At 36.1% G+C, this 16,740-nt stretch overlaps 1 protein-coding gene across 17 annotated transcripts in view; it reads right to left on the reverse strand.

The window, feature by feature from the left end:
- Window positions 1–16,740, reverse strand: part of nrxn1a (neurexin 1a) — a 1,705,359-nt gene that overhangs the window by 147,625 nt on the left and 1,540,994 nt on the right. For all 17 annotated transcript variants that reach the window (XM_069931396.1, XM_069931400.1, XM_069931399.1 and 14 more), the window contains one exon: window positions 14,974–15,145. In XM_069931396.1, coding sequence (XP_069787497.1) covers window positions 14,974–15,145 — 172 coding nt within the window. The remainder of the gene's footprint in view (window positions 1–14,973; window positions 15,146–16,740) is intronic.

Raw genomic sequence — 16,740 nt, forward strand, 5'->3', positions numbered from 1 at the left:
ATTGGAGAAGCAACACCTAATATTTTGTCTGGGGTTCTCCAATCAGATGGCATCAGCATTAACTTCTTTGGTTTCTGCTCGGCCATTTCCCATTCTCCCTCTCTTGCCTATTCTTTTGTTTCCTTTCCTCTTGCTCTCCAGCTCTATCTCCATTCACAGAGCTATCCCCCGCTCCCCATTTTCTCCTGGGCCCTCCATCCCTTATTCATTTATTGCCTTTTAACTGTGAGCCTGTGCTGCACCCCCTGCCCCTCCTCCCCCCCCCACCATTTTATTCAGGTACTTGCCACCATTTTGTTCCTACCTTGATGAAGGTCTCAAGCCAGAAATGTTGGTTACGTATCTTTATCTTTTCTATATAAAATACGCTGTTTGACCTGCTGAGTTTCTCCAGCTTTATGTTTTTACATTGATTCTAATGATGGACATTTCAGATACTGGGACAAAAGAAAAGCAAAGATACTCAATCATTCTGATTATTTCTGATTATATATTCACTAAATTATTGCCAAAGCCAATTGAGGAAGAAGAACAAATGGTAGCTTTCTACAGTATTCTTTTCCTCTTTTCAGCAACTCCCGTTATTCACTGCCATCATCTTCTTTCACAAACTGACATGATTTAATGTAAATGTCAAATATATTTTACTTATGCTTCCTATTAGAATAAAACCTCTACACAATTGTAATTGCGCCAGAAAGTGCTTGCCCAGTCGCTCACATGGAATCATCGCCCACGTTCTCCCATGCTTAGTTACGTGATCCAAATGCTAAGTGTCAGTCTCCTTATGCCAAAGTACCCAGGTCTGCTGTGGCATGCCCTGTGCAGCAGGAGGGATTTCGGAGAATACAGATGCCCTGGAAATGTTTAAATCTTAGGTTTACCAGCTCAAGGAGTTGTGGTAGAGCTTCACTAATTTTTAAATGTGGCTGGCATTCAGAAACATTTTAAAATGGAAATAACTAATGAAAAACAGTTTTAAAAATACTGATTATTAACAATAATATAAAGTAAAATAAATCAGATCATTATTTTCCCCTAAATCCTCAGCAGTAGAGAAGTAAGACCAGGACCCTGTTATACATCTGAAATTTAGCACCATTTAAAACATTGAATAGCAGTGCTCCTTTTGGAGCCAACTGCATCCGCCAACAAAATTGAATGCATAAATGTTTATTGTGATCAGATCCACATTGCACACAGTTGGAACCTTTTCCTGTATGATTAATTAACTACATTTGTTTTGTTACTCGTTCAAGTTATAATTATAATATGGAATTCTCCCTCTTTGCTTTGTCTAAAATCATAGTTTTGTGATTTAGTTATTTTTCTGTATTTCTTTTAAGCTGGAATCCCAATGCCATGTAATGCTGTAGCTTTAAGCGACAGGTTTTGATGTTAAAACAAAAATTATTTTCAAATTTCAGTATTTCACTACATTTTCAGTTTGTTACATTATGTAAAAAAAAAGAACTATATCCATTCATAAATGTCATATCACAGTTTTGACTAGGATCTATCTCAGTATCACTTCCTTCAAAATGTGCAGGGTTATGCCTGAATTGGAGTCAACCATCTGGAACAATCGATGGGAGGTCACAGTTTAGATGAGACATTGCAAAACTCAGAGCCAATGGCATCAGAATTGATGGAAAATGGCATTCGAAAGATAAAATCTGTTAGTGTGAGAACTCTGCTCACAGAAGGACCTTCTGTCAAAGCAAATACTTTAGTCAATTTCACAACACAAGATGGGTTTTCCATCTATATATTTGTGTTAATGTTAATGTTATTTAATTACCCAGGAGTAACCCATTACAAACTATACAGTTTGAGCCATACATTTTATTCTATGCTATTGGTTATGTAAGTGAACAGATCTTATTAATAATGACCTCTCCACACAAATATGCAAAAGCATACTATTTTCTTCCATTTCAGTCCATAGAATGTGAATTTTAAATATAAATAAAAATAAAAAAGATGCTACCTGAAAGGCAAACGAAAGCAAAGTCACACTAGATTTCCCTGTTTTATACTTATTAAAATAATTTCACTGCATTGCGGGTTTAATTTTCTGGCCACAGTGGCTATGAGTGCATGCCTTAGGGCAAAAATTACACGAGTTTAAAGAAGTGTCGTTCCCCTTGGATTTTTGCTCAAATGCTTGTCAAAAACAGTAGCATTTCCCAAAATCCAGCACAGCGAGGGAGTGTTTCAGAATGGATTAACAAATAGAAAATTTATATCTTAATGAAAGACACCTTTATTCAGTTGAGGGTGAATCAAGTCATCTATGAATATAAATGTACGATCTTTGAAACACTTTTCAATAAGATTCACTAGTTACATCAGTGAAATAGATGCAGTTCATTACTGCTTCAAAAGAGGCCTATTAGTATTATTTTCATTTTAAGAAACAGCTAAACTTTGGGTATTCTTTTAAGGGCTGCAAATTTGCATAATTGTTATAATTCCTAATTCAATCTGGAGCATCACCAGGCCTGTGAATAGGGCTGACCTCTGGCAGAACATTCATTATTGAATAACACAGAAATTTGATTTCACTAATTAGAGCTCACATTTTCTGAACCTTTTCATTGGTTTAATTGATTAATTTGGGGCTGGACACAGCTCCTACTGAAACTCCGGCCCAAAATATTAATGGTGTCATTCAAAATAAATTGAGTTAGCAATATTTTGTAATTAATCAATCAATTACACCAAATTATATAAATCAAAAGAAAAGGTATGTTAAGCTATCTTAACCAAAAGCATTTGACATTTATAACATAATTTGAAAGTGCATTCGTTTAATTTGTCCAATTCTCCACTTTGTCTATATCATTAATTTTCTCACGTGACGTCAGTCAGGTTGAAATTGCTGCCGCTAATGAAAATACAGAAATGCAAACACTTTCAAACTTCATTCTTCTATCCGATTTAATGAAGAACAAATACATGTAAAATCAGTTAATGAACATAGAAGATTAGAGCACATGAACAGGCCTTTCACCCCATAATATCTGTGACAAACACAATGCCCATTCAAATTGTATCTGTACTTCTTGCATATGATCCATTTCCTTTTATTCCCTGCATATTTATGCATCTGTCCCGATGCTATTTAAAAACTACAATTATATTTGTTTTCATACCAATCCTTGGCAGCCTATTCCAGGCATCTGTCTCTCTGTAAAAAAAAAACTTGCCCCGCACATTTCCTATACACTTTTAACCCCTTCACCTTAAATGCATGTCCTCAAGCATGATCCTATCTACCCTATGTATGCCTCTCATAAATTTACAAATTTCTACCAGGTCTCTTCTGTGCTCCAGCAGTCAAGAAAAGGTTTGTCCAACCTCTCCTGATCACTCATACCACTAATCCAGACATCTTCCTCACTAATCTCTTCTTTACGGTTTGCAAAGCCTCCATATCAATCCCCTAATAGGATGATCACAATTATCCCTGTCAGATATACGAATTTCCCAAAAATTGTCTTCCTTTCCATCCTCCCAGGACAGCACAACAATGCTGGTGATATCTGGGAAAGATAATGAGAGCAATGAAAAATGGAAGTCTGCCAATGCTCTAAGTGGATGAACAACACCTCATCTTCTGTCTGCACACCCTCCAACTGAATGGTATTAACAGCCACTTCTCTGGTTTCCATTAACACCCCCCCCCCCCCCCCCCCGTCTCCTGTCCTCTCATTTTATCTCTCTCTCTCTTCCCTCTGTCTCATTTCAATTCTCACCTTTCCTCTTATCATATCCAATTAACACCTTTTGTTTGTTGATCTGTACTCCTCCCCCTCCCATTCTTAATTTTTATTGAGACACCTGTCTGATTTTTGCTTATACCTTGAAGAAGGGCTCAGTCCTGAATTGTCAGTAATATATCTTTACCTCCTAATCTTTACCTCCTATGGACTCATCGTTGTTCGTCCAACATTTACTGTGTGTTTTTTTTGGATAATGAAAGCCAATAGTGATAAGATACACTTATAACAGGAAATATTTACAAAAGTTTTTTTTAAAAAAGAAATGATTTGTGATAATTTGAATAAGTTTCACTAAGTGACATTCTCAAGAACTAAATAAATTTCAATCATGCAAAAAACTTCACTGGAGCACAGATCATAGAGTTCAAATATTTTGAGTGGATGAAAAATACAATTTTTTCCACTTTAAGGATCTATTGTACAGGGAGAGTTAATTTCTGACTCACAGTAAAGATGTAGCAAATTAAGCCCAGGTGCTTCTGGTGTACAAACTGAGGGACAATCACGTCATTGGCCTTAAACATAAATATAGCCATGCTTAAAAGCAACAGATGCAGATTGCAGAACAAAGAGTTGGCTCAGACATGAGTAACTTTATTAGAATTGCTAGTTTTAGCTTATATTTATAACATATATTAATTATACATTTCAGTGTTGCATTTTCCCCAATGCCAAATGTGAAAATATTGTGTCTGTTATTTTAATCAGAGATAATATTTAAAAAATTTCTACTTCTGTGGCAGACAGTAATTTCTAGGCATTATAACCTCAAAGACAAGGATCCACAGGAAAATTTTCAGTGAGCAAAAACTTTTAAATCAGCATAGCTCTGGCTCAAATCAAATTAATCTTAAGAAACAAAGAATATTTGCGTGGGACGATTGGAAAATTGTAATTTCATCATTCCACATGAAATATAAGCAATTTTCTTTGTGTACTCTCCATAGCCATTGGCAAAATGAAAAATAGAAATCAGAGAGCTTAGTTTAGATTAGTTTCCTATTCATTTTCTTTTGCAAGAGCAGTCACGAATCACCATAATATCTTGTCCTTAAGATAGTTCAGCCAAAAAAAGTTTGTCATTAAAAAATTTTCACATTCTCAGTATTATTGGTACCATTTTCTTAAAAAAAGGAATGAGACACACAAGTGAAAATGCAATATTTCCCATCTGCTGGATATGGACATAAGCTCACTTCAATATCTAATAATTTAATTTTTAGAAAATGCTACAAGAACAAACATCTTAACAATTTGTGAAAATTTAAATTAGCCAGTGGAGATAACATTCAGGAAATTGGAGTATGAAATTTGGGTGGACTATTTGTATGCAGTGATCTAAAGCTCCATAGATTTTTGTGTGACTACCTCTTGAATAGCACAAACCAATGAAGATAATGACAAATTGTGAACAATTTCACCACTGATTTCTAATTTGGGTTGTTATTTATATTGATGAGGAGGGAAGATTTGCCTTTTCATGGGTGCTTTATCTTGGTTTGGCCATTATTATTACATCATGTGACCTTCATTTCCACAGGTAACATTTTCAGAATGTAGGACTAGATTGCCTATTCCTGGCACTACATAACAGAGATAAAAATCATTCTAGCTCTGAAATATTTAATTTCTGTTCAAAAAATATCACAGCCTACTATTGGTTTGTGTGGGTTAACATTATATCAATATTGCATATCCTGGGTTAGGAAGTGTTTTATTTTATTATGACATTGTATATGTGGCCTAGGCACAGAAAATTATACCCATCCAAATGAATTTAATGCATCACATGTCAATGGTTTGGACTACAATATTATACCCAAAGTCATAACTGAATATAATACTGTAATATATTTATGAAAATAACAGTGGCTAAAACACATCCATCATCTATCTATCTTAATTTTTTTTCTAAATTATGGTAAGCCCAAAACGTGTGCATAGATTAAGCAATCTTGATGAAATGGAAAGACAGCTCTCCACCCAATCATATTCAATGGTTACAGGAGGTCATGTACTTCCTAAGTTTAGGGGGAAAAAAAATCAGATATAATGTTAAAGATTTAAAGGTGAATTTTTATAAGATGTGGGGCCAATTCACTGAGTATTACCTTAATTTTAGGATGTTTAGATGCTCCTGAACAGCATTGTCTGGTTTCCAAATGTCGTCTTTCGTTTCTTATACAAATTAGATAAGCAAATTTGTTTTGTTTAGAGGGAGGGGTTTTGATTCAAATGGTGGGTCATTTTTTTTCCTTTTTCTGTTTTTACTTTTGAGATATTTTGATAAAATGGGTTTAATTGAGAAGGGACACAGATTATACTATATATGTTTAAGGTATTATTTGAGAAGTCCAAAATATCTGTCTTTTCTTATATTTCAGCCCATGTTAGATTAATATGTATGTATGTTTTTTTTTAAATTAAACTCATCAAAGGTTTTTTAAAAAGAAAATTAAATGGAATTTTTTTTTTCTCTCTCAGAAGCTAGTTAAATTCCATGATTTTTTTTTCTTCTTTAAATAGATCATAGATCAGAAAATGTGGCCAATTGCTTTTCCAATCTTTTCAACCAAATAGCTTCTGGCAGAATCATGAAAGGTAACTGAATTGAATTAATTCTCTACTTCCTACTGTTCTTGGACCTTCCACTCTGCCCAGCGCCACCAGAATTAAAGACTGTTGCCCAGGTCTGGGCATGAAGTTGGACATGGAAAGGAATTACACAGTTGAAAATGAGAATCCATTGGCTTTTTTTTAGCACATGACCAGGAATCATTTGCAGAGATGGGTTTTTCGGGTGATATTAGAACATCCCCCAAGTTCAGGAGAATTAGAGTTGAAGAAATCAGGAAGAAGGAAACAATGTTGTAATAGCATTCCTGTTCCTTCTGGTTCTAAAACAGCTTTCTCTTCCCTTTTTATTGGGAGATGTGCTTAAGTACCAACCATCCACTGGATACATTCTTGAATTAAAGGCGAGTTTGCATGATTTGAGGGATCCTGAATTTGTTTATGGCTGACTTGTAGTTTCACAATTTGTAAGTTGTTGACTGAGTGTCATCAGCAGAACATAAATTATTTTTCATCCCTGTCCATAACATTGCTGTGCCTCTTTTCAGAACCGTGAAAAATAATTCTGAAGTAACTTAAATAATTGGTTACTTCAAGGTGCAATCTTTACGCATCAAGCAGAATGCAAAATATAACAAGAGAGATTCCACACATAAATGCTCTAGTTAAATTAAATATTAATATTCAGGACAGCCATGTTTAGCTTTGCTTCTTATATGTGCTTATTAGTCACAGGATTTAAAATTTAAACAAGCTTCATATAGAAATTATTTTTTTTTAAACACTGTGTACTGAACTGGATCAGTAAGTGCATTTTTATCATGGATAAAAGTGCTTCAATCAGTATAATTAGTTATGGATTTTACATATAAAGTTGGAATTCGTCACAGAGGAACAAATTCAACCTAACTCAGGAGGCCAAACTGAACTAGTGCCTCTGTTACTGGACTGTTCTCCATCGATTTATTTAAATATTGTTCCAGTTTATACATTGCCTTGTTGCAGTTCTTTTAATCACACTTCAACTATATCAAATAAATATGTTATTATAAAAGTCTGATTACTAATTAGCTAAATCACAAAAAGAAAACTGTGAATTGTATTTGTAATAAAAATAAACTGAATTTGTCCATGACTGACTTGTAATTTCTCCATTTGTCAGTTGTTTACTGAGTGTCATGAGCAGAATATAAATTATTTTTCATGCCTGTCCATGACATTGCTGTTATTTCCTTTCAGAACCATGCAAAATAATCTTGTTATTTTGGTGCCAAGAAATAATAACATACATAATTACAATTTACATCTGAAATTATTGATAATAACTTGAATGCAATTATTTAATGCAACGGTAGTCAGCTTTCAAAGCTTGAAATCAAATCACTCTTTATCTGCCAACTATGTTCTGCTGAGGAATTGGAAGTTGCAAATACTCATTAGCAATGTCCTCAGAACTCAGCATTGCTATTCATGTAACCTATATTATTTAATTTGCATGTATAGACCACAAATTCAATAAACTCCTGCATTGCATGAATTTGGTTATTTGGTTTCTCTTTAACTGGAACATTAACTTGACCACAATAGTTGAAATCGCAGGAAACCTCTTAAAAACAGATAAGCAGAGAAACTTTTACACTGTTAACTATTAAGGTTACATCCTTAATCTTGTTTAAAGCTCTTAATTTACTAATTATTACATTACTTAATGGCCTGTAAGTTTGCATTGATTGTTAGTTCAATAAAGATTTTCAGTGATTCTCTTATGACCTCCATTTGGTTTGATTTACAAAGTTTTCAGAACAAATTTAAAACAGCTTTTCTGTCAAACAACATAGCTGCACATTTCCTCTCATCTATCTTGTATTTTCTCTCAAGGTGAATTCAGTTGTATATTATACATTAAAACAATTAATTCATTATCATGTCTTGGGCAAAAATATAGATTGAATTTAGTCCAGAAGGCTCCTTCCCTCACAAAGAATTAATGTTCATGATAAAAAAAAATAAAACATGCCAGGAAAAGATTAACTTCGACAGTTTCAGATAATTTGATTCATAACTGCGTACAGTAATACTGTCAAATTTATCTCCAAGATTTAATTGTACATGATTGATTTTAAACTGAAATATTCTTCCTATTCAGTTTTAGGGCCAAGATTTACCATAGGTTGGACTTACTGTATTTTTAGAATTGTTTACATATCTGTCGATGGATTTACAATCCAGAAATCACTCAAAAGTGAATTGTGAGAGCTGGCATTTTGAAATAACGAGCTATCTACAGTTCTGCACTTGTTTTTTTTTAATTATTTCAGAATCAACCTTTAACAAACTGATCAGATGTTACATGTGAAGGAAGATACAGATAGAGGTGCAGATAGAGGAAGTGTATTAAATAGCATATTATGGACATGCTCATCCTCACTTTAACTCTCATCCATAATTTTAAATTAGATATACACCTTTGTAACAGGCCAATGAGATTGAGCCGCCCAAATTACACCCCATTAACTGACACCCCGGTACATTTTTGAAGGGTGGGAGGAAACTGGAGCTCCTAGAGAAAACCCACGCAGACATGGGGAGAACGTACAAGCTCCTTACTGGCAGCGTGGGATTTGAACCCCAGTCCCGTCCCGATCACTGGTGCTTACTACTGACTTTTTTTTTAATGGTGCATTGGCAATGCTGCTGTAACATCAGCACTGGCACTGGTGCAGACCTGGGAGAATGGGAAACAGAGACACGATGCTCCTCGGCAGGGCTCTACCACCCAGTCCTGCTACCGACAGCTTCAAATGGGCTGTTAAAGGAATGGACAGTGGATGTATTTTAAAATCCTGTATCCAAGGAGTCTGGGCCCAAGATAATAGCGCCTGTGCTGGCAGTATCCTCAAGTGGTTGCAGACTCTGAGGAAGTAAAAAATAAGTGCAGGGGTCCAGAAAATGGGAAGTCATCACCTCGTTTGAGGAGAGGCAGAGAGGACTCTCTGGGACAGTGACCGCAGTGCCCGAACACACAGGCGGTGGGCTGTTACTGTTTGGATCAAGACTGGCTGTAGGGGTACTACGTATCAGAACCTGGAGGTGAGTGGATGTCGAGGGTGAGAGGGCACCCAAGGGGCTTTGATCGCTGACTATTTCCTGAACATGCAGGAAGTTTGGATCTGGAGCTCATCATACATTAAAACAAAATGGGAAAAGGAAGGAGGGATAACTATATCTGAGGAAGAATGGAAAATAATATGGAGGTATCAATGGAAATGTACCAGTTCACAGAAATGAAGGGAGTATGGGTGGAGAAACATGACAAGATAGTTTATTATACCCGCTCAGAAATCCCATAATGGTAACCTCCCTGTTTGCTGGAGAAATTGTGGAAATCAAAATGCAAATCAGATCATTGGAGTGGGATAAACAATGCCCTACAAGACATTTTTAAATGTGGAGTACCCTTAGAAAGTAAGACCATATATTTTGGGTATATACCTCAAGAATGGTTGAAAAGAGATTAATATTTAATGACTATGCTGGGGGTGGCTGATCAAATGACTCTTACCAGGAAATGGTTATCACAGGAGAGCCCAACTTTAAATGACATGATGGCACTAGTCAAATGACTCTTACCAGGAAATGGTTATCACAGGAGAACCCAACTTTAAATGACATGATGGCACTAGTCAAATGACTCTTACCAGGAAATGGTTATCACAGGAGAGCCCAACTTTAAATGACATGATGGCACTAGTCAAATGACTCTTACCGGGAAATGGTTATCACAGGAGAGCCCAACTTTAAATGACATGATGGCACTAGTCAAATGACTCTTACCAGGAAATGGTTATCACAGGAGAGCCCAACTTTAAATGACATGATGGCACTAGTCAAATGACTCTTACCAGGAAATGGTTATCACAGGAGAGCCCAACTTTAAATGACATGATGGCACTAGTCAAATGACTCTTACCAGGAAATGGTTATCACAGGAGAGCCCAACTTTAAATGACATGATGGCACTAGTCAAATGACTCTTAGCAGGAAATGGTTATCACAGGAGAGCCCAACTTTAAATGACATGATGGCACTAGTCAAATGACTCTTAGCAGGAAATGGTTATCACAGGAGAGCCCAACTTTAAATGACATGATGGCACTAGTCAAATGACTCTTACCAGGAAATGGTTATCACAGGAGAGCCCAACTTTAAATGCATAGAAGGAAATTATAATGGACATTAATAAAATGGAGAAGGTAAATTGGAACAATTTGATTTAAACTGGGAAAAAATGGTTTAACTACATAATACTTCATAGGCCTGACCTTATTCTTACAAATCAATGATTATGTTTGTAAATAAGTTTTCTTCTTTTTCTTATTCTTTCTTCTTCTCTCTATAAGTGTATACCTCAGATAAATATTATGTGTAAAATCATGGAAAATATGAATATGATATATATGCATCCCGCATTGGACTTGTCAGCCACAAACGAGCCTGCAGCTGACGTGGACTTTTACCCCCTCCATAAATCTTCGTCCGCGAAGCCAAGCCAAAGAAGAATGAGATATGAGATATATGTTTGTTTAAAACTCAATAAAAAAATTAAAAAATAAAAAAGGATCTAGAGCTCAGGTTACGGACAGTTTGGACTGAAGTCTATGTGGCAGCAGAGGTGAATCCACAGACACTCAGTGACTCTTGGGGGGATTCTCTTTTGCTTCTCTTTCTCTGACTGTAAGGGGTGCTGGGAAATTTTTGCTGATGGTGAATCTTTTTCTGCATTGCAGCAGACTAAATGCAATTTTGTGTAATAATAATTGTTTTATTATATGAAAATAAAATAATCTTGAATCTTGAATATAATGATCCAGAATTAGATTTGCAGATTGAATCTTACTTTCCGTTAAGAGGAGGAAAGATTAAAACAAGAGGACATGAGTTAAGAATTAAGGGGCAGAGGTTTAGAGGTAACATGAGGGGGAACTTCTTTACTCAGAGAGTGGTAGCCATGTGGAATGAGCTTCCGGGAGAAATAGTGGCGGCGGAGTCAATTGTATTATTTAAGAAAAGGTTGGACAGGTCTATGGATGAGAAGAAGATGGAGGGTTATGGGCATTGTGCAGGGAGGTGGGACTAGAAAGGGGTGTTTGGTTCGGTGCGGACTAGAAGGGCCTAATGGCCTGTTTCCGTGCTGTAATTGTTATGTTATGTTATGTTACCACTATTTTAGGTAATATTAAGAACTCAATAATTGCAATTTTCAACCTCATTAATGACTACACCTCAAGACAATGGTGCTTGTTGTATTTACCAACTGAGACATCAGAAAAGATTAGAGTGTTTCAGAATGATTACTAATCCTGATTGGTGATCAAGAGACATGGAAAAACTCCCAATAATTTCTGAAAATATATTTAATGTGTAAGGAAGAAATGTAATAGATTTTCACTTATTACAAAAATAATAATAGCTTTCTCCTTATTGTGGCTGTAAATGTCAATGTATTTTGGTTATTGTTATTAATATATCTCACAATATAGTTTTATGCTTCAAGTCAATGTTCATTTAATACTTTTTTCTTTCCCCAAAGATATGCTGAGAATTTTTCTATTTTATTTCAGATGTTCTGCCTCTTCCACTTTTTAATTTCTGAATGTTTAATCTGACTCACTTCAAATGATTGGCTTTAGCTTCCTCCATAATTTTTTATCCCTATACACACCAATTTACCCCTCAAATCAAATGTGAGATAACTGTGGTATTTGATGGGACGTTAAATGATGCACGAAATTGTGTCAACGTGTTAACGATACATGATTGTTTATTCCCTGGTATTTACAGCAATGGTTGGATTTTACTTACACACAAAGTTTTGCTAAGTTTTGAAAAACACTTTTCTTAAAAGCACATCAACATTGTTTTGATTTTAGTCACACGAAGATTGGGAATTTCAGACTAAAAACTGCAATGTTGTTTCATTTCATTAGAGTGGAATGTGATAATTATGACCAATCAGTTAAGTCACACCAGGTTGGAAATTCGACCTTGCTTGCTGTGTCATGCATATACTTGTGAATCTTATTTCTTTGCAATAGGTGCACTTGCTGAGCATTCTCAGGATAAAACATGCTGTGATCTCTACAGCTGGACAATTTAACCAGGCCTTCCTGGATTAGATTAGATTTGACACTGAGAACCTCCTTTGGTGAGTTCATTTGAAATTAATTACAAACTTTCACTCCCCTGAGGCTGACAGCATTATAGAACTGGCCCAACCCCACCCACCCACCTCATCACATTGGCCCAATTAATATAATTCTTTTAAAATTTGGAAGTATTGGACAGGAACAGGCCCTTGTGTCCTATGAGCCTGTGCCACCCAAATACACCAATTCACTTGTGAGGCCCCATATGTATTTTGAGGGTGGGAGAAAACTAGACTGCTTGAAATAAACTCACGAAAGGGAAAATGTTCAGTGTTGGATTCAAATCTGGGTCACTGGCCCTGTAATAGTGTTGTGCTAACTGCTACATTAACCGTTCTATTGAACCTTCCAGGATCTCAAAAGTTTCTGAATTTGTAAACTATTGTTGGTCTTCAATTAGTCTATAGAAAGAATTTTAATTATGGGATTTTTTTTTCTTCTATACACAATATATTAATTGCAATAAATTGTATCATTTACTATCCTCTGGTTTACAAGCTTCTACTTTTATACTTTACAAATTGCTTTAGAAAAATAGAGAGCCAACATGCTGTAATGTGCTTAAACTGTATAATATCATTCAAGGAACTAAGGAAGTATTATGTTGATTGTACATTGTTGCTATTCATCATTATGGAATCTCAAATACATTAGATCAATTATTAATATACAAACATTGCAAAGTATCCAACAAAAATTTCAATTTAAAATGGTCTCAAAGGTTAAATGTGCATAAATCATATTTGCACATTATTTAAATAGCTAAAGAAGAGCATAAAAGAATACTTGCGATTTTCTAAATTACACGCATTTGCAGTTGATACAGTGCATGACAGAAAGTTTCAGATAGTAAAATAGTGAATCATGTATAATTGCAATATACAGTACAACTCTGATGTTCCGAAAAGGTCAGGAATGGGCCTATGTCAGATAAACAGTTTTTTTTCAGGTAACTGGTCATTTTTTTTTAAAACAGTGAATCATTTACATCAATGTTTAAACAACAGCAAACAAGGGAAGGCTTTTTAAGTATTAAAATAACGTTTAATTCTCACCAAAAAATGCTGGCTGCAACGCCACCATTGATCACCGAGACCTCCCAACCGCCGCCGCCAATCCCCAACACAACCCAACTACTGCTGCAGATTCCCAGGGAGGCTTCCCAAGCCATTGGAACACTCACTGGCAAGTCAGTAGGCTCCTGTCTCCACGGTCACCGGAGCTCCCAACACGGGGATTCCAACTCCAAATCCTTCCCTAGGCCTTCTGCACAAGCACACCGGAGAGACTAATGTGAGGTAGTAGGCCGAGGGGAGGGTTCAGAGTCAGTGCAGAGAGCTCCGGTGTGCTGAGAGGGGAAGGAGGGAGGGAACACCCACTTCTGCCCAGAAGGCCACTCTCCTTGATGATGCCAGGACAAGGGATTCTTCCGACTGCTTACAGCTGGGAGATGGTGGCACGCAGTTTGTGAGGGAGAGTTGGAGAGAAAAGTCAAATGGGGAAGGTAAATAAGAAATGGACAGAATGAGGGGAGGAGTTACCTGAAACGAGGATAATTGTCATTCTAATTTCATGTTAAGTGATTTTTTTTTTAAACCTGTGAGGTCAGTTCGACTCCGAAAAAATTTTGGATAAATGAGGGTTTCTGATTTGTTTGGATATTCTCATTGATTTGAAATTTTAAAAAAATTGGATAAATGAGGATTTTGGAGAATCCAATTTCAGATAATCAGAGTTGTACTGTACTAATAACTATTTTATCACTCTAGCAACATTTTACTTCTGAAAGTTTTTACATTTATGGCTTGTAAAGTGTCTTGTAGCCTCGATAAAATTTTTATCTTTTAAGATAAATCTTTTGTTCGAACAGCATGAAAATGTAGGATCTCATTAATTTTCTGAAATAAAATGAAGAATATCTCATCCCCTCACATCAGATATGACTGTGTTTGTAACAAATCAGGCATTTTGTTGAACAGGTTGTCTTGAGAGATGAAAGTGTACTTCGTTGTTCTTACCTCACGCAGCTTTTTTCAAAGCTCTTCAACTATTTAAATGTTGATTGGAATGCATTGGTTTCTTATCTCATGCCACTGAGCCATCCAGTTCATGAATACCTGTAGCTTTGATTTTTTTTAAACAATGCTGGAAATTATACTTTATGTTGCATCATAAACTGAAACAACTGTGCTCATTTCAATCTTTTTCCTTATTATAACTTCTTATTCAATAGATTTGTGCACCTCAAAGAATTGGTAAGCTTGATTGTTGATGTTGAGTTGCATCTATTGGAAATCACAAAGCTTTGGCAAACTATTTGTGTCACCAATTTTGTACAAAACATTCTAAGGCATAAAGATATATGTTAAATATGCAAACATGTTTATAGTATTTTGAACACATACCTGATGGATAGCGTTCAATGATTGGCCAGTTGTCCACCTGTAGAGTGGCATTACCACCGCTCCGTGTAAACCGTACTATGTGGTATTTTCCATCATTTACAATACCACTTGATTCTTCAATGGTGATGTCATCTGTTCCAACATTAAAAATAACCCGAATTTTTCCTTGCTCCTGCAATGAAAAGAATAGGCATCGTCATCCACATTGACCACTTCAACCAGTTCGCATTTTGCTATGGTGGCATCCGGAATCTCGTAAAACAAGTGAAAAGAAAAGCATTCAACCTTTGTCACGATCTGCCTCAAAAGAGCTGATTCTTGTGCCCAGAAATACATAACATTGATCATTAACTTGGAATGACAAGGATACGAAATGAAAGATGGCCTTCTCCTGTTTCTCGTGAGAGATCAAGTACACTTTGAATCGTTGAAAGGAAGCAATCACATACTGCACTGCATTGGCAAATGACTTCAGCAAAAATATTCTGTTCTTTATAACATTCAAAGGTGAAAAATAAATTGGGTTGATTAGTTCCTTCATTTAATGTTCCAAAAAGACATAAATCAAAGTAAACCAAAGACAGTTTAGGTTAGAAAATCTATCCTGGTGGAATCATGACCACTGTAGAAGTATATCAGGCACTTCTGTTTGCTAGTCATATTAGTGTCTTGACATTTTATCCTCGTTAAGCACACACCACATTATTTGTGACATTATTTGTATACCACGCATACCTGAAAAAAAATGGAGTCACAAGTGCAACCTACAAGTTTCTCTGATCAGCTCAAAATAATGAGGAGCACATTGCACTATCATTGGTATTTAAAGGGATGCTCTTCTAACAACAAGGATACAGAAAAGCATCTGCAGAACTTTTACAACGGCTTCATACACAAAATTATTCCTGTCTACGTTCGGCCCATATCCCTCTAAACCTTTTCTACCTATGTACGAGTCAAAATAAACTTGATTATTTCTCATCCGATTGAACAAGTATAACTCGGGGGCGTGGCAAGATGGCATAAGGATCAGACATGCCTTCCAGTCCTCTCCTGACTCTATCTTATTGTCTTGTCTAGAAATGCCTGTTAAAATTCTTTAAAAGTTTAGATAATTTCAGTGCTGTTAATTTAACTTATGATGGTACGATTGGTGGAAAAGAGCAAAAAAAATGACAACAGATCATCAAAAAACTACATTTTCCAAAAGTTCAAGTTTTGGAGCCTACCTACAGGAAAAACACCGGGACTCAGCGTGAAATGGATCCCAGGAGAGAGGTACAGTGTTTGGATGTAGAGTTCTATGTTACATCGGTAGAGCCCCCTAAAGAGGGCGCCAAACAGCCTTTAGAACAAAGAGTTACTCAAAGGCATTTGTCATCTGTAGAGGTGGCGCTGCAAACTGCATCTTTTGAGATACAAGAACCTATACAACTTGATGTTCTGGGAGAATTTAATACATTATGGACTGGGGAAAACCCCGGCCAGCGTCCTCCAGTCATTGCTGGAGAGGCTGTGGCTGGGGTTTCCACACGCAGTCATACTACAAGGAAGGCAACCAGAATGAAGGAAGGAATAGAAGATCTTTTGGAGAAGAAGCAGGAATCTGTTGAGCCAAAATCTCTTCCAATTGAAAAGATTTTTGTGAATCTTGAATCTAAATTATCTTATACAGTGCAGGGATTATTCAAGATTATGACTGAACTTGGTACTAGGTTTAATACTCTGGTGAAAATACATTCTCAACAGATGGCTGAGTTTGGAGCT

Source organism: Narcine bancroftii, chromosome 4 (genome assembly GCF_036971445.1).
Source record: "Narcine bancroftii isolate sNarBan1 chromosome 4, sNarBan1.hap1, whole genome shotgun sequence".
In the NCBI taxonomy this organism is placed as follows: domain Eukaryota; kingdom Metazoa; phylum Chordata; class Chondrichthyes; order Torpediniformes; family Narcinidae; genus Narcine; species Narcine bancroftii.